This window comes from Pteropus medius, unplaced genomic scaffold (genome assembly GCF_902729225.1).
Source record: "Pteropus medius unplaced genomic scaffold, Ma_sr-lr_union100, whole genome shotgun sequence".
Lineage (NCBI taxonomy): Eukaryota > Metazoa > Chordata > Mammalia > Chiroptera > Pteropodidae > Pteropus > Pteropus medius.
The window spans coordinates 1048851-1073009 of record NW_024342468.1 but is presented as its reverse complement, the minus strand read 5'-3'; the positions used below and the strand labels follow the sequence as shown (position 1 = coordinate 1073009).

The 24159-nt window shown below is 50.8% G+C and overlaps 1 protein-coding gene across 4 annotated transcripts in view; it reads left to right on the top strand.

Moving 5' to 3' along the window:
* MED27 (mediator complex subunit 27) overlaps positions 1–24159 on the top strand; it is a 175410-nt gene that overhangs the window by 129040 nt on the left and 22211 nt on the right. For 3 of the 4 annotated variants that reach the window (XM_039862918.1, XM_039862915.1, XM_039862916.1), the window contains one exon: positions 17112–17219. In XM_039862918.1, coding sequence (XP_039718852.1) covers positions 17112–17219 — 108 coding nt within the window. Of the gene's footprint in view, positions 1–17111; positions 17220–21941; positions 22218–24159 lie in introns of those variants that run through there. The other variant, XM_039862917.1, reaches the window with a different exon arrangement.

Genomic DNA, 24159 nt, shown 5'->3' with positions numbered 1-24159 from the left:
AAGGACAAGCCCATGAGGTGTGATGCTAACGTTGAGGACATCTAGGCGAAGGGGAGTCAGGAATTCCTTGTACTATTTATTGTTGCAGTTTTTCTGTAAGTCCGATATTGTCTAAAATTATTTCAAAATAAGAAGTCACATTCTAAGCACGCAAGTTTAGATGTATAAATTAGATGAAAGTATGTGCGTTTAGTCCAGAATGGGACCGTTGGCGCCCCTCCCCCACTGCCCCCAGCCTGGTCCAGGCCTCTCTTACCTCTCGCCTGGGTCGGCACGGCAGCCTCGCACTGCCTCCCGTCTGTTCTCCACCCGGAGCCAGCCTTTCAAAGGGACGGTCAGCTCGGAGCCTGCGTGGCTCCTCAGCTCCCCCATCAGTGAAAGCCCCAAGGCCTGGAAAGGCTCACCCTCTCTCAAGGCATGTTCAGTTTGTGTACCCGTGGCCATGCCCAGTAGCACATCCAGGTGCCGCTCTGGGGGAGTGGCCGAGCCTGTCCCGCTTCATCTTCTGAGATTGGCTGTCATTGTAATGGTGGGGCCCTGACCCTGGGCCCGTGCTCTCTGGGGAGGTGATGGCTCGGCCTCGGGAAACCTGAGCCCCGCGGGTTTCGGCGTGTGCATGTGCTTGCGTGCCTTTCTCTGCGGGAGAGCGTCTGTGGCTTCCATTTAAAGGGCGGTTAATTCCCAAGGAAGGTCGAGAACACTGTTCTTAAACCTCGGCCAGAGCTCTGGGCCTTTCTCTTTAGGCTTTCTGGTCACCTGCCGATGCAGCTTCTGTCGTCTGTACTCCTGCTCTATACGCAGCATAATAACATTTGTACTTCATTTCCAGGTGAATTTCTGGTGGCTTCCGGGTTAAAGCCCGTGCTAGAGATAGAGATGCTACTCCCAGAGATAGAGATGCTCCTCTCAGAGACAGAGATGCTACTCCTAGAGACAGAGATGCTCCTCTCAGAAATAGTAGAAGAAGCCTGCAGAGCCGATGCTTTCGGGCACCAGAGTGGAGCAGCTCAAAAAAAAAAAAAAATACTTGGACCTTAAATCTATTGTTTTAGTTTTCTGACAGCCAAGACATTAAAAAAGTTTTTTTGGAGTTACATAGTCTCATTTTCTGACAAAAAACTAATTTCAAGGAATAGTTCATACTGTTTCATTTGTCTTTCTTTTATTTTCTAGATTTTCTCTCTTTTTTACAGATGTTATTACTAGATGCGCACTCATATCTGTCAGATGAATGTGTTTACAACTTAATGGTAATTGACAGTTTTCCTAAGATTCCCTAAAAATATCTGGTCTAAATTAGTGATAGCCCAGGTAGGCACTCTAGAATCTCCCCTCCACGCCCCCCAAAAATGCTAACATGTCAGTATTCCTCAGATTCTGTTATTTCTGATGATACTCTTTAAAGCCTATAATTCAGATCTCTAGTTTCTCTCAACACTTTTCAACCGCGTTTGTTCCCAGAAGGTTGGGGAGCACATTTCCCCACATAACAGGTACATCTGACCAGGCGGCATCCGCCACGGTGAATCTGAATGTCAGGGAACGCTGCTCACCTCCAGAGGGGTTTTTGCTGGATTGCAGTCTCAAAACGTTTTGAATACACAGTGTGAAGTTAACGTCCAGTAGGGACGGGTGGCACTTCCCGTTCTGAGGCAGGGCGACACGTCGGACGTCAGAGCAGTGGGTGGAGTGGACGTGCAGTGTCTCCGCTGCCGTAGCCTTCGCTTTAGGTCATCTCGTTCAGATTTACCTAACGGCGAGCGTCGGGTCTTACATCCTGGCCCCGATTTGGTAGCTCTCTGATCCAATACTTATCTTCATTCTTGTAACAAATACTTATTGATCAAATACTGTGTGAAAAATAGCCCCGAGTGGTCATCTCTAGCGAGCCATCCCCAGACACGCCAAATGCCACGTCCACGCTCTGGCTGGTGCGCTGGCTGCCCTGCCTGGCCTCTGCGGTCGGCGCCTCCGCCCGGCCCCCCGGCTGTCCTCTCCTGTGGCGCGAACTCCTGCCACGGCCTTCTAGTTGGTCTCCCGGTCCCCTGGTTTCGGGGCATTCTGCACCCACCTCGTACCAGAGGGCAGGTCTCACCAGGCCGATCTCCTACTCTGTGGGCTCCTTGTCGCTTGTAGGATACAGCCCTCCTCCTCCTCGGGAAAGCGCACATGGTCTTCATAATCTGGCCTCAATTTACCTCTCACCTCCTTTTCTCCTCCCTCCCTCCTCCCACCTGGGGATCCTGGTGCTTCTGCTGTTTCTCAGCGGAGGCACTGTTGGCGTTTTGGATGGGACAGCCCTCTTCGTATGGAACCGGCAGCGTACGCAGAAGGCTTAGCATCCCTGGCCCCGGACTGCTCCATACCAGTAGCTTGCCCCCACTGACTGTGACACACAGAAATGCCCCCTCACTTCGGAGGCTCCTCAGGAGCCGTTTGCAGCACTCCCCAAACACCCCGTGCCCATCCGCTTCTGCGCTTCGTGCCTGTGCATCCCTCTGCCTGCGGCGTCCTCACCACCTCCTGCCCCTTCTGGCAAAACTGTTCATTGTTCAAGACGGGGGTCTAAGGTCACTTTCCAAGAAGCCCACCCTTACTTCCTCAAGCCCAGATCGTCCCTTCCTTTGCACTCCAGAAGCCCCGTTTAGGCCCGGGGTATATAGGGCACAGAGGTGTCATAGATTGGCCTTAAATGGGTCACTTTGCATTAAAATACCATTGGACGGTACCAGAAGCATCGTGTCTGCTGTGCCCTGAGCCTTGGTGAAGGTCCCAAAGGGGGAGTGCTGTGATCTGACTGTTACCCGTTGACATCTGTCGTGCCCACCTCGTTACACAGCGTCACATAGCCCTTGGTGGCGGACGTGGGGACCACACAGAGGAAGGTGCTCTCGGACTTCATAATTTCACGGAACGGAGAGACAGTGTAAATTGTCGTTGTGGATCTCTTCACTAGAAGAAAAACGATATTCATCAGTGGATTCTTGGAATCCCTTACAGCTTGTCTCAGAGTTTGTGTTTGACCAAACAGCCCTTTCTCTCAACACCCACGGCAGCCAGTCATGGGAAGCAAAATGATGTGACTCTTCCCACATCATAATCTTTGTTTTGAAGAGTTATTAACACAGGAGCCCAGGCTGCTATTGCATTTAGGCAGTTGAGTTGTGTCGGTTCAGATTTATACACGGTAATCGAATCTCATTAGCCCGGATTTACACTGCATAGACCAAACACGTAAATAATTGAAACCACCCAGAGCTGCAGTAAATCCTCAGCTGATTTTGAAAGCAGTTTATCTCCGTACTTCACCTTATTCCCCAGTTCCAGTCTACACAGTCGGTCTCTTCCTCCCGTTCATCTTTTCATTGTGTCTGTGCCTTGAGATGAAACAGTTGCTCAGTTTTAATAAAAGTGACATACACAGTTTATTTCTTTTGGCAATTGAATTATAAGGTGAGTATGAATTTACACTAACATGGTCTACGGTATTATTAATTATATAAATTATATTGCATTTAAATTAAAGTCAGTTTAATTGAGCTGTACATAGTTAAAGGAGTAGCAATTGTCTTCAGTCCCGTCACCACCCTCACGAACCCAGCTAACTCATCGGCAGACTGATAGGAAGACAGGCCCCGGAGCCAGACCTGGCTGCGGTTCCTCGCTGGGCCACTTGTACCCAGGTGACGTCGAGCGGTCACTCCTTTTCTCTGCGCCGTCGTTTCCTCCGCTGTCAAGTGGAGCGTGGGGTTATTGTGGAAGTCGCTGGTTAATCCAGGCTGCGTGCTTCCAGCCCGCCAGCTGCTCGAATGTCGGTAGCAGGGGTGCGTGTGGCAGGGGGAATTGAGTGATTCCTACTAGACGTTTGTTGAAGATTATAAAACTTTGTAGGCCTTGTTCATTATTTAATTACCATGTTGTCTATCGATCATAAACATGGTGACTGTAAGAAAGTTCCTTTGTGTCTGTTCAAAAATCCTTTGTAATAATGTGGGACCCTTTTTTAAAATAAGATCAAAATACTTTTCGTCCTTTTTCCCCCTCATTCTAGAGCAGCGGTCCCCAACCTGTGTGGCACTGGAGACCGGTGCTCCTATGAGAAACTAACGCCTGAGGATCTGAGGCAGAGCTGAGGCGGTGATGCGGGCGCTGGGGACGGCTGCAGATACAGATGGAGCTTCGCTCACCCACCCGCCGCTCACCCCCTGCTGTGCGGCCCGGTTCTTCATAGGCCATGGACCAATACTGGTCCGCGGCCCGGGGCTTGGGGACCCCTGCACTAGAGCACATCAGGCCTGCTCCCGCTCAGGGCCTTTCCTCCGCTGCGCCCTCTGTCCCTGGCTCTCTCCTTCAGTTCCTGAAGGTTTCTAGGCCTCCCCCGCTCACACCCTGCCACCCGGTCCCTCGTATGGCACGTCGTTTGTCTGCTGGCACTCTCCGCCCGCTGGAGCGCAAGCGCTGTGGCGGCGGAGACGGTTTGCTCGCCGCCGTGTCAGGACAGAGCCGAGCGCGTGCTGAGCGCCCAGTCCGCGTGTGCGGTGTCGTCTCACAGCGGCCCCGGTGCTCACGGCCGCGCAGAGACGCAGAACGAAGTGCCCAAGGCCCCTAGCAGATGAGGAAAGAACACCTCTGCCAGGTCGACTCAAGCGCACGTTCTTTCTGCTGTTACGTGGCCTCCCGTTTCTGGAGGTTTCTGCGTCACTACCAGATCGCTAAGAATGTCATCGTGCCTCGGCAGCCTTGCCGTCTCGACGTTGTTCGTCGTCGCCATGGAATGCTTCTGGAGCGCCTGGTTTCCACGGGGCTTGTGCCCATCATGAGATAGAAGGAGGCTCAGTGCCCGGTCCCTGCGCTCCCACCCTCGGCCTCGAGCAGACCTCCCGCTAGACCGAGTTCCCCCAGAAGAATAGGATTTTATCGAATTCTTTCTTGTTCCTTGTCACGTTTCCAGGGCTTAGAGCTGTGCCCAGCACAAAGACGCCGTTAGTAACCACTGAATGAACGAAGACGGGGGCACGAAAAGCGCTATGAGAGTCCAAGTTCTTGGCCATTGTTTAAGTCAGCAAAGACCAGCTCTGTGCTGCCCACGGTGGGCCCCAGGCCAGTGATCGGAGGAGACTTGCTGGACTTCGGGTGCTTGAAATTCTAGTCTTACCCCAGAGCTAATGGAATGAAGCAGAGTCACGGTATCTGATTCGGACAGACTGGGGTGCAGTCCACACCCCGAAACCCCCGGTGCCTGGCGAAAACACAGACTCTGGGAGCAGCCACGGCTGCGTCCTCAGGGAAGGGCTGAGGTCTCAGAAGCAGACAGAAGGGCCTTCCCGGCGGGGAGAAATAAAAATGAAAGGCTCGGCTCGGCTCTTGGTTCTAGAAAAGCTTGCCCCTGCCGTCACGAGCAGGATTCTGATACTTACCGCCAGCGCGTACGCCTGCCACGTGGTTGGCTCTTCATGTGGCCCTTTTACATATGCTTGCTGATTAGATTTTTACGCCGACCCCTCAGTGCATGATGTCACTGCCATTTCGGAGATGAGAACACTGAGATTCAGAAGGTTCAATAACTCGCTCAAGGTCACGGTACGTGGTGGAGCTGGGATTTTAAGTGCGGTCCTTGGTCTTTCCTGTTCCCCTCTGCTGTCCATGAAGGTCACAGGCAGGATCAGAGAAATGCAAGAAGCTCCCGTACGTCAGATAACTGGGGGGGATGCATCCACGTGAGTCAGGTTTTCTCTAAAAGCTGCTTAAGCGAAAAATGGCTTTGATACCATTTAATTTTGGTAGGAAATGCTTTCAGAATACACTTCTGACTCCTCGTTCTACTTTCTTCTTCACGCGGGCTTTATCAAATGATTGTTTTGTTGATAAATTTAGTGTGCAGTTGGGGCTTATACGGAGATCGTACCTACCCTCAAGGGGAGAGGGGGTTTTATCACTTCCATTCATTCTCATTAAACCTGGAGCATTTGCATCTTAACTTTTACATCTTGTTCCAGGAATTTTAAGCAGTCTGATTGTATGGAAGTGGGTCGTATTAATTGCAAATGGGCTAGACATCTGCTCGCTAACGTGGAATGATTTTTTTTTTTTTAGCTCCATTTTGTTTTTATATATGATCTAGCAGAGTGATTAAGTGAGGGCTGTCGGCGATGCTGTTAAAAGACTAGGATTTTCTGAGACTTATAACCCTAAAAATGAATGTAAGAGTGAATCTTTGAAAGTTCTTGAACTGGGAGCACTTAAATGCCTTGGAGATGATAGATTGTGATCCGCAGTCGCTCGGGGGGGGCGTTTTCTCTCCGTGGAGCCCCAGGTGGTCTGCTGCACAGCGAGCCCGCATCCAGTGGGGTCCAGGCTGTGGAGTAACGGGGAGAAGAGCGGCTTTGCTGTCCATTTCTCCCTGCAGGAAGGGAGTGGACAGTGAGCGAGGTTAGGTGTCGAATCACCTGGAAAAATTGGACCCAAGCTGCTGATGACTGGTCGAATAGGCACGTTACTTCTTTCCTGATACCAGTGTGTTTCCCAGTGTGGATTTTTTGGGGACACTCATTGTTAAGGAAGTTGATAAGCACAGTAAGTTTAGGAAGCACTTAATAAGCATCTTCCTCTCTTACAGTCCTTTTCAGAGCCTTTAGTATGCCTGCTATGCTGTGAGTCTTTAGAGGAGGGTACTGTATACAGTTTCCCCAACCTTTTTGACCACAGGTGCCTTTTCATGGACTACACTTTGGGACAGAGTTTCAGGTTCTAAGCCAGTGGGGCATCCGGTTCAGTTGGGGGCAGGAGGTAAGTTGGAGCCTCCGTATATCCATGCACGTCTGCACTTGACTAAGACAGGAAGGCGATACGTGACTTAGCAGCAGTGGTTAGGGAAGGACAAGTAAAACGCGTAAAAGAGAAAAGAGTTCTAGGAGGAATAGCGCCCTGAGCTGGCACCAGCTACCTAGAGGGTCTCAGTATTTGTTGAACGAATAAATTGTTAGGTGCTTAAGCTTGGGAGGAAGATATCTAATGTTGATAAACCATCATATTCTGTTTCAATTTAGTTGCCAAATGTATATAATCTTTCACACCTTCTAGAATCAAAGGTTAAAACATGCTAACTTTCCTTTTCCTGCAAATAACAGATGTCCTTTTCATACAGAAATATCTGCTGTGTGCCGCCTTGACACATAGCAGGTGTTCCTGGGATTATTATTCTAGGAGTAGAAATGGTTTTGAACCGATTGATCCAAACCTTGGAACCAGTGACAGAAAGCTGACAGACGTAGGGGGTGATGTCTGCTGCCACGGAATCAACTCATGAGATGGGCGAGGCTGCAGTTAGAACCTGTGACCTTGGCCTCATTAACGTGAGGCATCTGAAGCCCCAGCATCATGATGATGGTGCGATACCTGTCTTACTGCCGAAACCCTTCTGCTAACGCGTGGCTGTGCTGCTTTCCTGTAGTCTCCTGCTCCTGCAGAACGTGGCTTGTTACCCAGAGGAAGGATCGCTCGCTCCCCTGTAATATGGGGAATCATTTAGAGCACTTAATTTGTGTTGACTCTTTACTGGTGCACTATTGCAATTAAGTTAGATTAATGAAAGGTAAATTCCAGTCCATACATGAAAAAAATCTCTTGTAAAGATCCTAATTAGTATGTGTGTTTATTTAGCCTCTCATGGTTTAATTGCATCCCATCTTGCTATTTACAAACAGGCATCATTAAAGAATAATGAGTGTGCGAAGAGCATTAATCCTAGCAGAGGAGGTAACTGGAGGTTGGTGGGAAGAGGGAAGGACGGGTGGGAAGTCGGCTGGTTTTGTATTATTTTCTCAGGAAGGGGATGCAAAGTGATCCTCTGACGCGGTCCACGAGGAGAGGACGGAGCAGGCATTATGCAAGGCAGCGGCTTGCCTTTTGGCCACAGAGAGCTGGGCTGCTTTTAATTTGTTGCTGCAGCGTAGTCTGTAGAGGTGAGCACATACGCTCGCACAGCCGTCTGTGACCTTAGCTGGCAGAGTTTAGGTTGAGGCTTTCTCTCCAGCCCTGCATTGCAGGACACGTGCACTTCACGTCAGCGAGGATGCCCTAGGATGCCGAAAAAGCCGGCCAGGATGTGGGCCTCTCCTCGCACAGCTCGGCTCCAACCCCTTCAGCAGCCTGTAAAAAAACATCCCAATGCAAAATAAATCGAGAAGTAGATTGATAGTATTTCACTGGTGCCCCTAATACCTCACTCCAAATTTGCATAATTTGCGGTCATTCCTGGAAGTTACAAAGCAATTTTATCTTTTTTAGTGGGGTGCTTGATCATTTATATTCCGTTCTAATCTGGCCGAAGGGTAGAAAAGCTGAGATTCAGGCGGAGTAGCAAGGAAGCAGCAGAACAGCAATGATTGTTCCTATCATTTGTCGTGTGGTCCTCTAATTCTTGGTATAAAATCAATGTTTCTCATTAATAAGGAGGAAAACGGAGGGTAGAGCTGGCCAGTCTGAGAGGGACGTGTCCTACACAGCGCTCGGGGGAATAAGACTCCGAAGTGACAGTGCCTCAGTTTCCCCTCACGTTCTGGTTATCGCTGTGAACAGTGCTGCGAATGTATTTTATATTGATGCAGATCGCTATGATTCAAACTATACTAAACGCCCCAGCTTTCTCTGGGGATTCCTGGGCGAGTTGACGTCCAGGGTTTGATTTACTTAAAATTGGGTTATAGGAATTCACAGTTTTCAGTACATTTCCTCAAACAAACTAGTTTAATTTTAAGCTACCCTAAATAGAAGCCCATAAAAGAAGTTCTTCGGTGTTCCGACTGCCGCCTCATGCCAGGGCGCAGCACGCTCGCCGTGGGGCGCAGAGGGGCCTCGCAGGCGCGGCGCTGTCCCTCGTCGCTGACTCGCGCAGCTTCCTTTTTCAGCTCTCAGAACAGTGGGCCGTGTTTTCCATTCACATTAATTGGATTTTAAAGTGACCTTGTCCATGTATTGATCTGAATGAAAATTTTCTACATCAAGGTCAAGTTGACACACATCCTACAGTCAAACTATTAAAAAGCCCAGTGCTGCCTAACAGGGTATGGACAAGAGAAGTGGAGGTGTAACAGGGCCAGGTCAGACACAGGGGGCGCCGTGATGCCACCCTGCTGGAGGTGGCCAGTGGGAGGTCTGTGTGGGGACCCCGCCTTTGCCTGTGCTCGGATCTGCCTCCCGCCTGTTTGGGAGAAGAGCACCCCGAGCACCTCAGAGCCTGGGTAATACTGCTCAGGCGCGTGGGTTTAGGAAGCGGTTTCAGCTCATGGAAATTCACACGGGCCACCTTGAAAAAGGGCACGACATGGACACCCGTAAACTTGAACTATCGAGCCGAGACCTCAGCCGCGCGTCCCGGGCGAACTGCCCACTCACCATCTCTCCGTGTAGACGCTTGAGCGGTGTCTTAGACTTAATGAAAGGGAGCGATTCCCTCTGTTTTTCTCTCTTCCTTCTCATCTCACCTCAGTATAACAAAACCACCCGCCGGGAGCTCCAGCCACACACCTGGCAGCTTCCGTGGTCCCTAGGCCTGCTCTCCCGTCCCATCCAGTCGATCAGCAGCTTCCGCCAGTTCCGTCTTAAATCCATTGGCTTCTCACTTGCGCGGCCGCCGTCGCCCTAACTGAAGCTGCCAGCACTCTCGTCGTCTCCCCATTTCTCGGGCCCTCCACAGAGCCTCCAGGGCCCGTTTGCTAAAAGCGCACATCGCGTACGTCAAGCCCTGCAGTGTCCCGTTGCACCCCGACTGAAATGGAACTCCTGTCACAGCCCCAGAGGCTCTTCCTGGCCACCCTGGCCAGCGCTTGGCATGGGCTGGCGTGCTCTTACCCAGAAGGTGTCAGCTGAACTCGAACCAGCCCCCTTGTCCAGCTTGTCTTCGTAGCCCCACAGCCTGAAATGTGTTTGTTTATCGTCTGTCCACAGCGCCCTCGGGAGTGTCCAGTTGTGAGACATTGTTTTGCCCACTGCTCCATCTCTCACCCTTAGAACAGTGCTTGGCACTCAGAACAAATACTCGTTTAATAAGCATTCGAGTGAATTGGGTGAACAAATAAGTGAATAATTGAACAGTCTGATCTAAATGCAGTTCTCCCACACGTAGGTACATCTGAAGAATCTCTCTTTAAGCTGTCCCCTTTTTGTTCATTTCCTTCCAAACTTCTTGCAAATTTTCTTTCTTTACATGCTTATTCGTTGCCTGTCTCCTCCCTTAGACTGTTAGCTCTACGAATGTCTTTTTTGTTTCTCTCTATGTACCTAATGGCAGGCGTGCACATAATGTGTATTTAATAAATGTTTGCTGGATAGAAGGAAGGAAAGACCTGGAAAGGCAAGCTGCTTGCAGTCCAGGGCAGGTCTGAGTCCTGNGACGGGCTTCTGGCTCTGCACAGAAAAGCAGTGGCCTTGCCCCCGCGTCCTTCAGAGCCCCAGCTTTCTTCTGTTACGCATGAGACTCAGACACCTGCCTGGGCTGCATCCCAGGCTTCTCAGACAGTGGGGGAGACTGCAGCAGCCTCATAGCGTGTGCCGCTTTTTGGGGGTCGACCCCGGGAGTCAGGGAAAGCCTCGGTGGCACTGAACACTTTTTCCAGGCCACATCTAAGGACTTTTCATCGGGACGCTGTCTGGGGAGTGCTCAAACTCCGCCTTTCAAAGCGTGACAAACTGAACAGGCACTGAGCCGAGCACTTTCCAGTGGTGCCAGCCGGCTTGGCGACGCAGCACCCCCTCCTCCGAACTCCTGCGGCACACCCCGAGCCCCGCGCGACGTTGCGGTTCCGCGCCCTTCGAGTTTTCAGTCACGTGTCAGTTTATCGCCTCCTTCAAGGTAGGAGCCATGTTGGAAACTTCTCATCCTCTCTGGGCTTCACTTTACCCCTTGAAAAATGAGAGCGTTGGATAAAATGGTTTTTAAACCCTTTCCAGCTTTACAGTTATATGATTCCCCGAGTCGTTGTCCTCGCCTAGTGCCTCCATAGCACACTTATTTATTCAATAACTAAATGATTATTGGGATCACCCACTTTATCTTTTCCTTTCTTTGGAATTAGTGCAAAGGAGAAGGTTCCGCTCCTGGACCGGAGAAAATCTGGTCCTCGACTCCCTATGGATGTGCCTGTCCTCCCGTCCCTCCCTCCCCACCTCCCTAACTACACTTTGAAAACATCACTCGAAGGACCCCAGGGCCCCCCAGGGTACCTGCGTGCTGGACTCTCGCCTTTTCGTACCTGGGAGGTAACACTTGCGACGGCTGTCTGGTTGGCTCCTTTGCTTTGTCCCACGCACCCCGTCCCCGGAAGCAGAGCTCAGCCCTGCAGCCTTTGTGCGAATGACCAGTACCGTGTCCCACGTCCCCCGACCCGGAAGCCGAGCTCATCCCTGCAGCCTTCGAGGGAATGACAGGCACCGAGCTGCCCCTTCGCCTCGCAGGCACGGGCTTTCTGCCAGCTCGGGCGGCACCTGGTCCTGGGCTCCTCGGGTAAATAAGCTTCGGGCCAGCTCACCTCCCTTGGGCCCCAGACACAGGTGCTGCTCAAGTTCAAAGCGCCTTTCCCCCTGCACAGGCCCCGGACGAGCCAGGTGGTCAGCATCTCTCACCTGCCCAGCTAGGCGGCCTGCCAGTATAGATAACGTCTCGACTACCAGGTCTGCTAAGTTCGTGTTAGGTGGCGTTTGGTGGCAGAGAGGACATAAATATTTTGGCTGTTTTCCTCAACTTTGCTCTCACTTTGCCTGCTCTGCCTTGTGACCGGAAATTCTCTTAGTGGCCCACAGCGTGCAGGTGGCTGCTGTAAGACCAGGTGGAAGATACCAGTTTTTTCAGCCCCAACTGTCCGAAATACTGCTAACCCCAATAAGGGGCTGGCAGTGACAGCATTTCTAAGGGCACTCCCCTGGAAGGGTGACGACCAGCTGGGAGGCGCGCAGTGCTTCCTGTGACTCTTCAGAACTTGCCACAAACACTCGCGGGGCCAGATGCAAGAGGAGTATCAAGTGAGCTCCTTGGAAATGCGCTGCTCAGTATGGAAGAAGGGTTACCTTGGCAACAGCAAGCCTGCTTCATTACCAGATGGCATTAGCTTTATTTGTGGTATCCCGTAGCAGTTGCCAAGAACCGACCTGTAGCCCCTGTCCCTGGGCGTTTTGCCTGTGACCATGGCCAGCATTCGCTAGTTTGCAGAACAGTGTCCACTGGCCTGTACGTGATGCATTGCCATGTCAGTCTACCAAAAGTCCAAGGTCATTACAACCTGCTGCATCCAGCTCCGCCGAAACTAGCACGCAGCAGATGCATGGGAATCTGAGTCCTCGTAGAGAGGCGTGAGGGCTGGACAGAATGTGCGAGAGCATGCAGCTCTCGGTGGCGGAGCTCGGAGGGCTCACACCGCCCTTCCACAACACCACACCGAGCAGACGATGCTCACAGCCGCCGCGTCGGCTGCGCGCCACACCCATAGCCACGTGGGTCACCTCACGCAGCTTCCTCTGCGTGCCCCTCCGCTTCGCAGCTGAGCAGCTAGGCACAAACGGTGGTTCGACTTGCCCTTGGCCACACTGCCTGGGAGCGGCAGATGGGGGCTGAAGCCCAGCGCTCTCGCCCTTCACGCTAAGTGGGCCTTCGGCAGTCGGTGGCTCGGCTAGGTCCACCCACATGGCCGCTTCGCGTCTTCCTCTAAGCCACCCTGAGCCCCAGGCCTGCAGACGCTTTCTGCTCCGCAGTCACACATCAGGAAGCACATTTTCATTCACACCTCGGGGCTCGGCACCACTGTCACTCCCTGCAGCTTCTCCGTCACCCCAGGTGTGCCAGCAGGAAGGCAGAGTGACGGAGGTGGAGGCGGGAGGCAGCAGCCGTTCTGGGCCCAGCTTCGATGTTCACTGGCTTCAGATCATTTCACCTCCGTGAAAGGGTTTGGGCAGAGCTGCCTCTGGGAACGTGTTCTGTGCCGCGGCCTTTATCAGTGCGTTGTCTCATTGGCTCCTCGTCGTCATTCTGAGATGGCCCGTCATCTCTACTAGTCGGGAGGAAGGTGCGAGTCAGGGAAGGCAGGTCACTGAGTCAGCCTTTCCAGGGGCAGGGCCCAGACCTGAGTCCCAGCCTCAAAATTTTCGGCTTCGAAATTGTGTCTAGAATTTCATTATTGACCATGTTAAAAATGTAAAAATCCATAATGCTCTACATAGTCAAGATAGGCGAGCATCAGGGTCTTTTCTGGTTCTATAAAAAATAAGAATTGACAGATTTTATAGAGCTTTATGGATTTGAAACATAAAAGTAAGACTTCACAACACTGTTCATAAACCAAGCTCTGTGTGTGTGTGTGTGTGTGTGTGTGTGTGTGTGTGTGAGAGAGAGAGAGAGAGAGAGAGAGAGCGAGAGAGAGAGAGAAGAAGAAGAAAAATGGAAAGGAAAATATTTACTCTAATTCAGATTCAGGAAACAAAAAATCAAAAGTTTTAACCTATCAAAAATTACTTGCCCCTCCTTCCCGATGGTGGAAGAAACAGCATCCGCACGAGAAGGAACCAGGGCCGCTTGCGGAAATGACCGCAGGCAGGAATCGTGTAAGACAGCCTGGCATCTCGGGTACCGGGTAGCAAGGGAGCCGTCAGAGACTAGGGTTATGCCGAAAAGAAGCCACGTCGAGAAGATGCGCGCCAGCCACAAATGGACAGTGTGAGATGAGCCTCAGTAAGAAGAATGATGGCATCAGACAAAAACACGTGAAATACGTTTAAATCTATGAATTTATAACACCATTAGGAGGAAAAGAACTCATCCCGTCTACATTGGAAGAAAACTAGTGAACCGATGCTTTGTTTTGAAAACCGGTAGGCAAAGAAAAATAATCGAGCATTTCACCTGCCTTTCCTATATAATGAACTCTACCACTGGGTAACCAGGTAGTAGGTGAAGGGAAGTTTTTCTTTATAAAAGCGCTTCAGCTCGTAAATGAAGACGGAATAATCGCATCGGGACACGACCATCTCCAAGCCCGGTGAATTAATGGGTCGGCAGCTGCCAGCATCTCAGAGACGCCTGACCTTGCGTGCCTCCCGCTGGTAGACTGCCACACCGCCCGGAAGTAGTCTTGACAAAAAAAAATCAAGCCCAAATCCTATCTAATGACCAGTATACAGGAAGTCCAGAGTGAGGAGGGACATGTGAGGTTGCACCACGGGGAGGCCATCAGCAAAATCCAGACTGGAAAAAATGACCCACTGTCATGAACCAACCAAATGAGGAGGGGTAGAGACCGTACCTTTTATTTAGGAAGGTCTTAGGAGATGTGTCAGCCGATCACATTGTTTGTGCCGTGTTCGGATCCTGATACAAGCAAGCTTTTTAACGTGGTGTTTCTGAGCCCTTTGGAAATTTGAACACTGGACTGTATCTCTGATGATATTGGAGAATTTGGCTTTTTTAGATGCGGGTTGGCATCGTGGTTGTGCTTTTTTTTGTTTTGTTTTCAGAGCCCTTATCTTTGGGAGATGCAGACTGACATACTTACCTGTGAAATGAAACCATGGCTATTACTTGTTTCAAAATAACAAAGGAAGGGAAAAGTCGATGGGGTCGTAACAAGATTTGGCCAGGAGTCGTAACTGCTCGCGTTGGGACGGGTCCGTGAGCCATCTTCATGCTGTTTCATTTATTTGTGTGTGTGTGTTTTAGGATCTTCCATAGCAAAAGACTGAAGTGGGCACTTCTGGGAGGTAGATGGGTTTTATTTCATTTTACTCTGATTTAATAGCACCTGTCACTGGCAAGAGCGAAATGAAGTGGGTGTGTTCGTTCCTTTCTGGTCGGCTAACCTTGTAGTTGGTTAGCCCTGGAGCAGATTATATCGAGACCTGTAAAAGGTTTGTACCACTAGCCCCAGTAATAAATACAGTTCTACACGTCCGTCCTCAAGAAGTAATCCCAAACGTGTGGAAGTTTTGTGAGCAGAAATGCATGTTGCAGCCATGTTTATATACTGGAAAACTTGGCAACAACTGATGTCTAACGAATAGGAGAATGGTTAAAGAAATTACAGTCTATCCACTGAATAGAGTGCCCTGCAGCTCTTGACACCATTTTCGAATACTGCATAGCGATACGGAACAATGCATATGTCATCATTTTTAATAAAAGCTTGATTTGAAATTGTACATAGCTTCAATTATAAACATGTTCAAACATCAAAACGATAAGTCTTTGTCAGTAAACAAATTGAAGGGAAGCACCTCAAAATGTTAATGACGGTTATCTTTGGATGGGAAGACTATGAACAATTATTTTCTTCCTTTTTTCTCTAATTCTAGATTTTTCCATAACAAACATTTATTAGTTAACTTTTCAGTATTAGTTAACTTTAAAATACCAAAATTCACCTTTGAAAACAAAATATATATATATATATAATTTCTAGTATCTTTAGTGGGGTTTTTTTTCTGAATTCCATCTTAAGAAACTTTAGAAATTACTAAGGCAGTTTATCAGGCGTTAAAGTCAACTAGACTTCGGTGTTTTAAGGAAGCACTTGCTTAGTTATCTATGCTTATTAGCAAAGAGAGTTAAAACGGGCAGTTGAAAACAGATGGGCGAGGTCTGATATTGGACCTCCACTGTAACCTCCTGAGAGGCTATCAATTTCAGTGCTTACACTTTGATTCCATAGATTATAATCTCTTCTCCCTCCTCCCTTCCTCCCTCTCTCCTCTCCTCTCTCCCTCTCTCCCTCTCTCCCTCTCTCCCTCTATTCCTTCCAATAAACGGCGTGTAAACTGGAGACAGTTGCTCCCACCTTTGTGGCTTATTGGCATCCTGGAGTGTGACTTCCAGTTGTATAAACAACGATCCTTTAAATGTTACACGGGGTAGCAACATTCTGAAGTACTACAGAGAACAAGGTGTTTTTATTAACATTCTCTTAAATATAAATAAATGTATCATATCTTTGTCTTGCCCAGTGTGTATTCTGTGCCATTTCCGGCGTACAAAAATGGAGACATCAGCTCAGCACTAGAAGTTATTGAAGGAACTAGATCTTAGCAATGGTCACTGATGCCCGGGACTGATCGGTGAAAGAGGAAGGTGTGATGAGGACCGTCAGTCGCGAAACTGTAGGAACAGGGAAATGAGGAGAGGGTGGGTGAGGTGGCGTCCCCAGAACCAGACTGCTGTTTGGGACGGAGCCTTCTGCCTTCTTAGACCAGCCCGGCACCTTTCCAGCTAATCCGAGATGTGACAGCCCCGACCAAGGGCCTTGGGTGGGTCCTGTGCCATTCTCGCTCTGGGGTCTCCTCCAGCAAACGGGGAGAAGAGGCTTGGCAAAGGCAGGAAGGTGCCGTTTCTGTTCTTAGTGCCGAGCCCGTGCCAGCAAGCACAGCGGGTTATGTTCTCTCTGGCGTGTATGAAACTGCACTTTTTTAGGTTTTTTTTTTTTTTTTTTTTTTTTTCCCTAATCCATAACATGTGCTTAAAGTTCTAAAAGAGTGAACGCACTTAAATGTATTTCCAGGATCGGGTTCCTTTTTGGAGGTGAAGTTCAGCTACGCTCCACTTACCTTCAGAAGTCATTGGTGTTGCTTCTGCGCCTCTAAGCAGCTGTTATAAATAGACGGTTTGGCCGGGGTGTGTGGTGCCTGCATTTAATCCCTCTCTTGTGCTGTCCATAACCTGTGGGTGTACGTGGGCCACGATGCGTCGTGAAAACAGATGCGCTCGCTAACTCCTAGAATGCCAGAATCATGGGATAGGATCATGGGGATAGCCTTTAAAGCAGATACTCTTAAGATAGAAAAATAAGGGGAAATTTTGCTCTATCCAGGAGATGGTGAACGGAACTCATCCTGAGAGTTTGTAAGCGAAAGTATAAGTAAATCCAGGGTAGTTAGGTGAATTGGGGGCCCGTACCGTCTCTAAGTGGTTAGGGAAGAGCTTGTTGTCGGGAGTTGGCTCCCAAGCACTCGGGGTGCCAGCCCACAGGGCAGCCCCCCACTTTCCCGCAGAGGGTCCCCAGCGCATCTCCCCTCCCCGTCTCGTGCACTGCATGTGACTCATATGTCTGCGCCCTCACGGTCATGTGCGTGTGTTTCGACAGGTGACCTTGGGGAAGGTGCTGAAAGTGATCGTCGTCATGCGGAGCCTGTTCATCGATCGCACGATAGTGAAAGGGTACAGCGAGAACGTCTACACGGAGGATGGCAAGGTGAGCACCTGCGGCCGTCCGTTTTGTTTCTCCTTTGGTTTCTGTGTCCCACACGAATACAGGACAGGCCCAGGTGAGTGACAGCGGAGATGACGGACAGGCACAGATCTGCCAGTACGGAGATGGGACACTTTACGAAAAACGTCTCTCTCCCCCCTTGCATTTTTCATCAGGCGTCTGCTTTTTCCTTTCAGCCCGATGCCCATAGTTGAATTTCTAATTTATCACCTTAGACCCCAGTTGCCTCATTAAATGTATCTTCTGAGGAAATGGATTTTTTTTCCTTCTGTTGCCTAGTGGCACAGCACATCAGTAGCCCAGGGTTCAGCATTCTGCTTTTCCTAGAACCACGAGGAAAATTCGAGTTAGTTTGACACACAATCGGCTGACAGTCTTTTTCTGTGAAACTAACAAGTAGCCCTCAGGAAGCTGCTTATCCGCAGCAGCACACACCGACTTCTGCCATTGAAAAAAGGCAGGTTATTTTCGTGGGTGGTTTGTTTCATGGAAAGTTCTCCCGTGTGGACCCCTAATTTCTCCCGCTGCCCATCCACCTCTGTGGAGAGCATCAGAGGATGCTGATGAGAGATGGCAGCCTTCGTCTGTGTTCGCTCCCAGGGTGAGCTGCCCGCCCAGGCGCACCCCGGCCCCTCCCGGGAGCCGTCCTTTCTCTTCGTGAATCCCATTAAAACTTAAAAGTTTTTTCCTGCTAGTCCCTACCACCCCGACGGCCACGTTATAATGAGGATGGACTGTTCTTCACAAAGGGTGACAAATGTAGCTTAGCACGCAGCATCGTGTTACCGTAGCGCTGTGACCCGCACGGTAACGAGATTTGTGTTTTGAGTGAGTCGCCCAGCCGCTTCCACTTTCTGTGCCAGTGTCGTGGACTCGAGAGGCTTCTCTGCTCTCAGGTATTCTGCCGATTCTCGTAAACCTCCCCATCGGTGGCGAGGCATGCCTGGACGGGAGGCTTCTTTTTCTTTTTCTGCAAAACCAGACCGTCTTCGGAGCAACTGCGGAGAAAATGGATGATCGGGGCAGGCGTGACCTGCTGTGTTTATGACTCATCAACGCCGATGGCACTTGTAACCGAGAAATTCAGAACTATGTAGCAGCCACAGAAGCAGCACTGGGGCAGCAGATACCCTGGCCGGGAGCCCCTGGTTAGTGGTCACCTAGGGATGTGCTTTGGTTGCATTTGTTCAAGGTTTGCAACTTTACAGTCATACCTGGCGTGAAACAGCCAGCCACTGCTCTGCAGAGGACTTACAAGTGAAACGGGGAGGTCAAGAGTAAATACACCGCAAGTTAGGTAATAATAATAAGCGTACCATAAGAGACACCAGACTCAGGATGCAGACGACACATCCCCTTAGTTTAGATTATAAGGAGCAGAGCTTCTACCTGCTCTGCGTGAGCTCTTCAGCCTCATGTCTGCCCAACTGCCCCGTACTGAGAGGGTCCAGAATGGCACGTATGAAGCACTTCGCGCTTCTCCACCTAGGACATACTCAGTAAATGACAAGACGTATTTTTTATTAAAAAATCGTCTCATCAGGATGCTGGTAGCATTTCTCGCTACTCGTCTTCAGCTGCTTTGGACAGTCCCGTCCCTCATCGGCCCCTTCGACGCCCACATTCCCCAGTGTTCTCCCCTCTCTTTGCTCATGCCTCCTGGCCATCCTCATCCACCCCTGTGGTTCCACACGTCACCCACACGGGTCACTCCTGCTTTGTTTTTATGTTGGACCTCTCCTCCTCAAATTCAGCCTGTCTAGAACTAAGCTCATCATCCTCCTCCCTAAACTCAGCTTCCTTCGCTGTTCCTCGTCTTTGTTAACTGTGCCCCCTAATCGCTCAAACCTTCCCTCCCCTGTCCCCCCGCGTCTCGTCTCTTACACTGCAGGTTCCGATGATTCTCCCTTTTAAATCTCTCTCAAATCTGTTCCCCCCCATCCATCTCCACTCCTTCTGTGTTCTCTCTCAACCGAATCGCTGCACGAGCCTCCTCCAGTCCGACTTCCCTCCACAGTCTGTCCTCCCCTTGGCCTCCAGAGCTGTCTTCCTAAAGGACATGTCCAAACAGATGATTTCTCGATTTTTGCTATCTTTCCCATTGCCCAGAGCGGCCCTCCCAAAGCAGGAAAGGAGAGTATTAATCGTCGTTAGGCGCAAAGCATTCCATGGTCAAAAAAGTTTGAGGAGCACTGGGTTAGAGAAAGTCCAGTAGGTTTGACTGTAGGCATCTTAGACTTTAGTTTGCCCACGTGCCTTGTGACTCTCCCGAGACGGGTATGTAGTATGCAGTGTTTTCCTAACTCACTTGACCACTAAGTTCTTTGGTCTGCCTTTATGCTTCGAGCACAGTGAGACACTAACGTACTGCAGAACACGCTTGTATAAAGTCTGGCTGAGGGAACGGAATCCAGACCCCGGAGCCTGGCATCCCGTGCTCTGGGCCCTGCTTCCCTCTCTGACGTCACCCGCCGCCATTCACTGATAAGCTCGCCTCGTCTTCCTTTCCAGCCCCTTGGGCTCCTGTGGCTCCCAGGACGGCCCAGCGCTCACACCCTCTGTGCCCTTCGCCTCCGTGCCACCTCCTCCTCGTCCCCCCGACAGACTCCTACTCTTCCCTCGCCATTTTCCTGCTCATTCGGTCCCCGTTTTTCTGACCCCTCTTACATGAGCACGGGCTCTGGAGATGGCAGGCCTGCGTCTGACTGTGCTTATGGCACAGGTTACAGCGGCGTCAGTACGTCATGGCACGTTAAACAATCTTTCTCTCTAACGAGGATTCGTACACCATGATGATTTCTTCACACGTCTATCTTGCAAATAATAAACACACCGACAGCGTTCCGTATGTTAGTCTGGTGGGCACTGTGCGAAAGCCGACGTTGCCCACGGCGGTTACTGAATCCTAGAATCGTTTTCCAGATGAGGAAACTGAGACCCAGAGCCGTAAAGGGACTTGCCGGAGTCACACCGAGCCAGATTTCAAACCTCTATCTGCCAGGAGCTCCTGAGGTCCAGCCTCTGGGCCGTGACGGGTCCCAAGGGTAGACTTCAGCGCCTCGGACGCAGAGGCCCAGCAGTGTGTGGGAGGGGATGACGAGAATGCCCGCTCGGGGTGTGAGAATGTCGTGGCTGGAATGGAAAACGCAGAATCAAAAGCGAGAGTGGGGAACTGAAAGCAGCCGCAGGGAGCGAAGTCAACAAGTCAAAGAACGAAGGAGACGCGCGCATGCGCACACGCCGCGGGCTTTCCCGACGGAGGGTGAGCGTGGGGCCTCGTTCACCAGAGAGCCACCTGCGAACCCAAATTCCACCACGGCCCGAGTCACAGATGGGACACAGGAGGCCTCGCTCCCTCTCACAGCGGCACGCCTTGGCCCAAGCGGTGAGCGGCGCTCGGGCTGGGAGGAACAGCAAGGTGCAAGGGCCGCCCACGCGCTTAAAGGCGCGTGAACCACACTGGGCGGAGCCGCGCTCAGCTGACCGCTCGGCCCCGTCCAATCCCGGCCAACGTGATTAGCCCCTTCTTTTCAGAGCACTTTACAAACAGTAAAAGTAAAAGCACGCAGCCGTCCTTGGTGTTCTGTGCGGAGTGCCGACACTGGCCTGTGTGAACTCACGTGTGTTTACGTACACGGAGCATCAGTGCGGTGAACGCGCCGTTGCCATGGCCCCCGGACAGGCTGCTGCTTGCGCTGTGCGGTGCGCGGTTCCACAGCGCACCCCTGCGTTTGCTGAGCTGCCACCCGAGCGTTGCTTGGGGACGCCGCAGTCTCCAGCTCAGCCGCCAGCTCCGCGGGTGTGGCTCGGAGAGCCTCTCACGGGCTGACGGGGTCTGAACTTCTGCCTGTGCAGCTGTCTGCGTCCTCCACACCCAGAGTAGCCAGCACATCCTAAAAGATTCAGTTATCTCTGCGCCGCCACTGCGGCCCAGCCCCGCCCCGGCAGGTGGTCTCCCGTCAGAAGCCCGGCGAGGCTCGCACTTGGCAATAGCAGCTGTCACCACGGCCCCGGTCACCCTGTCTCCCCGCGATGCATGTTTGTGATTCCAAGCACCGGTGGGCTGATGCCCATGATACAAAATAAAAGTGCTTGTAAGCCTTACCGACCTGGCAGTCACTGTGACCAGGGAGGAGTGAAGAGCCGTGACTCAGCAGGTTCCAAGGCAGACTTAAATTGGCGACCTGGCCTTCGTCCCGATTGTACGCCAGACTTAACTGAAAAAAGAAACGCGAGTGTCTCGGTCGAATTTGTCTTATTAGGAGATTTAGGTTATGTTAATGCTCTAGCTTCATTAATTACCCCATATCAATAAAAAAAGGCTGCTTTCAGCCTCCTAGCGGAAGAGAGGGAAGAAATGGGGTATCAAAGGGAGCCTTCAAAGACAGCCAGAGCTGTCTCCAGGGTAATCCCGAGCCGCATTCTTCCCACTTCAAAGGTGGAAGTGTGCATGCGTTCGGGTCGAGGGGGTTGGTGGAAGCCTGAATCTGATTTCTCTAATAAGTGTTGGCATCAGCCCCGTTTGATATTAGATGCAGGGAACATTTTGATTTGTTATAGCCTTTGAAATTGTTCATACGACCTTCAGAAAAATGGCCTCTTGTTACTTAGGCGGGAAGGGCGCAGGCCGGGGAAGGGGCCCCGGTTGAATTCGCGTGCGGAGGGCGCCCGGAAGTTGTGCTGTCAGCGGTTTTTCTCTAACAGATGTGGATCCTGATCGAAAGTGAGAAGTTGAAGAATAACAGACCTCAGACGCCGTGCGGTCTTCGGTGAGACGTGTTCACTCGTTCACTCGTCCACTCTCCAGAGGAGGGTGGGCGGACCTAAGAAGGTGACCGAATGAGAGTGTATGCTCTTGGAGACGGCTCGCGGTGGAGGAGCCCTCCGCCATTCTGGTCCATGCATTCTCCCCCCGCTGCCGCATCGCCTGTTGACCTTGCAAGATGAAGCCGCTAATAAATAAAAGCTTGAGAAGTCGAAGTCCCGGCGAGGCTTACAAGTTTTATTTGGAAGTGTCAATTTTAGATCATTTATAGTTCATGGTGCTATTTTTTGAAATGAAGAATTGGTAACTTTCTGATAAGCTGCCAAAATTTTCACTTGCTGCTAAACGAATTTTAGTGGTGATGACTGTCGTCACATCTGCAGGCCTTGAAGCAGATTTGTCATGCTGAACTTTGCAAGAGTGCTTTCCGAAGAGCTGTGACAGCTGCGGGCTGGGGGGCTGCCGGGGGTGCGGGTGGCCAGACTTTCTCCGGGGGCCCCCCGGAGGCAGACCTGGTTTCGCGTCCAGTCGCACGTCAGCTCCGCGGTGTTAGACAAGCGGCTGCTCCTTCTGAGCCTCAGTTTTCTCATCTGTGAATTGGAAATAAGTTTATCATCCTCGTTCGATTGCTGGGAGGATTTTTAAAAACATAGCACAGGCCCAATGCAGGCCAAATGCGTCGTCATCAGCAGGAGCATCTGCCTCGCTGGTCATGGCGGAGGCCGTGACGGTGGTGGGCATGTCGGTGGTTAGAGTTCCCTGGCCTGCAGGAGCTGGCTCGTCCAGACTTTTCCTTTTCAGTGAGCACATTTCATTGTCACTCTGTTCACTCGTCCTTGCTGTGCATGGAGAAGGCCTTTGCCATCTCCATAGTTGACCTTGGAGCCGATGTGTCTACGCTAAAGCAGTTGGTCATCTGTAGGGTTTGTTTTCGTTTTACCTGAGACTAGACCCCGTTCCCACCCCTAAAATATTCATCTTAATCCCTGGAGTCCTGGTGGCTGCTCCCAAGACTGCAGATTCAGCCGCCAGTTTCCCTAAGGTTGGCTTTCCCATTTTAAGGTCTCTATTGCTTGCCCAGAATACTGAGGGGTGGTTTGTTTTCTTTTTCCTGACACTATAGTTTGGAATAATTTCTTATTCATCAGGCTGAAAGTTTGCAGCTTCCAGAATGCTCCCTTTTAATCTCGCAGCCAGCCAAAAATTGGTAGCCACGCCACCTTTGCAGCAAATAAACTGAAGCTAATGAATATTCACTTGGATCTGTCTTACTCCCTGAAATGAATTTCCGAAATCTTCCTGGCCCCGAGGAAAGGCAGGGCACCAACTCCAGAATGCTCGCTTAAATGGCTTTCTTTGGCATAAATCTAGCAGAAAATCGAGTACAAACCGCCTGCTGTGCCTTTGCAGCAAAAGGGGAACCCATTGTCATCGGATCCCTTTCCTGCCCGTGTGTCCCTGGTAAATGGGGCGTATTGTCCAACGTCTTTCTGTCCCATATGGTCAGAACTGTTCCCTAGGGTCCCGAATAATACGTTTAAACTGCCTCTCAGAAAGAGCACCGTGCTCATTTTAAATGGTCACGGTGTGTTTTGAGAAGCCACCGTTAGGCTGCAGACGCCATCCCTTAATTAAACCGATGCATATTTCTTTCTAGATGATTTTTCTGTTAAAACATCTTGCATACTGTGAAGGGTTTTAAAAATCATTTTTTATTAAATAAAAACTGTAACTCTTTCGTCTGTGTGCACATTCTTTTCTCTCACGGCTCTGTTTCTATCGCGGTCGGCCTCTGTATGATGTGAAACAGGCAGGAAGGGTACACGGCGGGGAACCGCAGAAGAAACAGCTGTGGGCTTAAGCCGGCGGGAGAATCCCATGAGTTCCCAGTTTAGACGTGGATGTTTCTCTTCCTGGAGTTTTGATTTAGAACCTTAGTCATCTCCCTGTCATCTTGGCAGCGTTTGGTAGAACTAAAAGGTACAAAACGTCATTCTTATTCACTCTGCAATCTCTGGAGAGTCTGTCTGTGCTGCATCTCCTACACCCTGGGCTGAGCTGCTGCGCTGGCGCCAGAACCTGACCCTGACTTACCCTCCCACGGGGACGGCCAGCAGATCTGCCCTGGGGCCGAGCCGCAGCGCAGGGGGCGGGGGG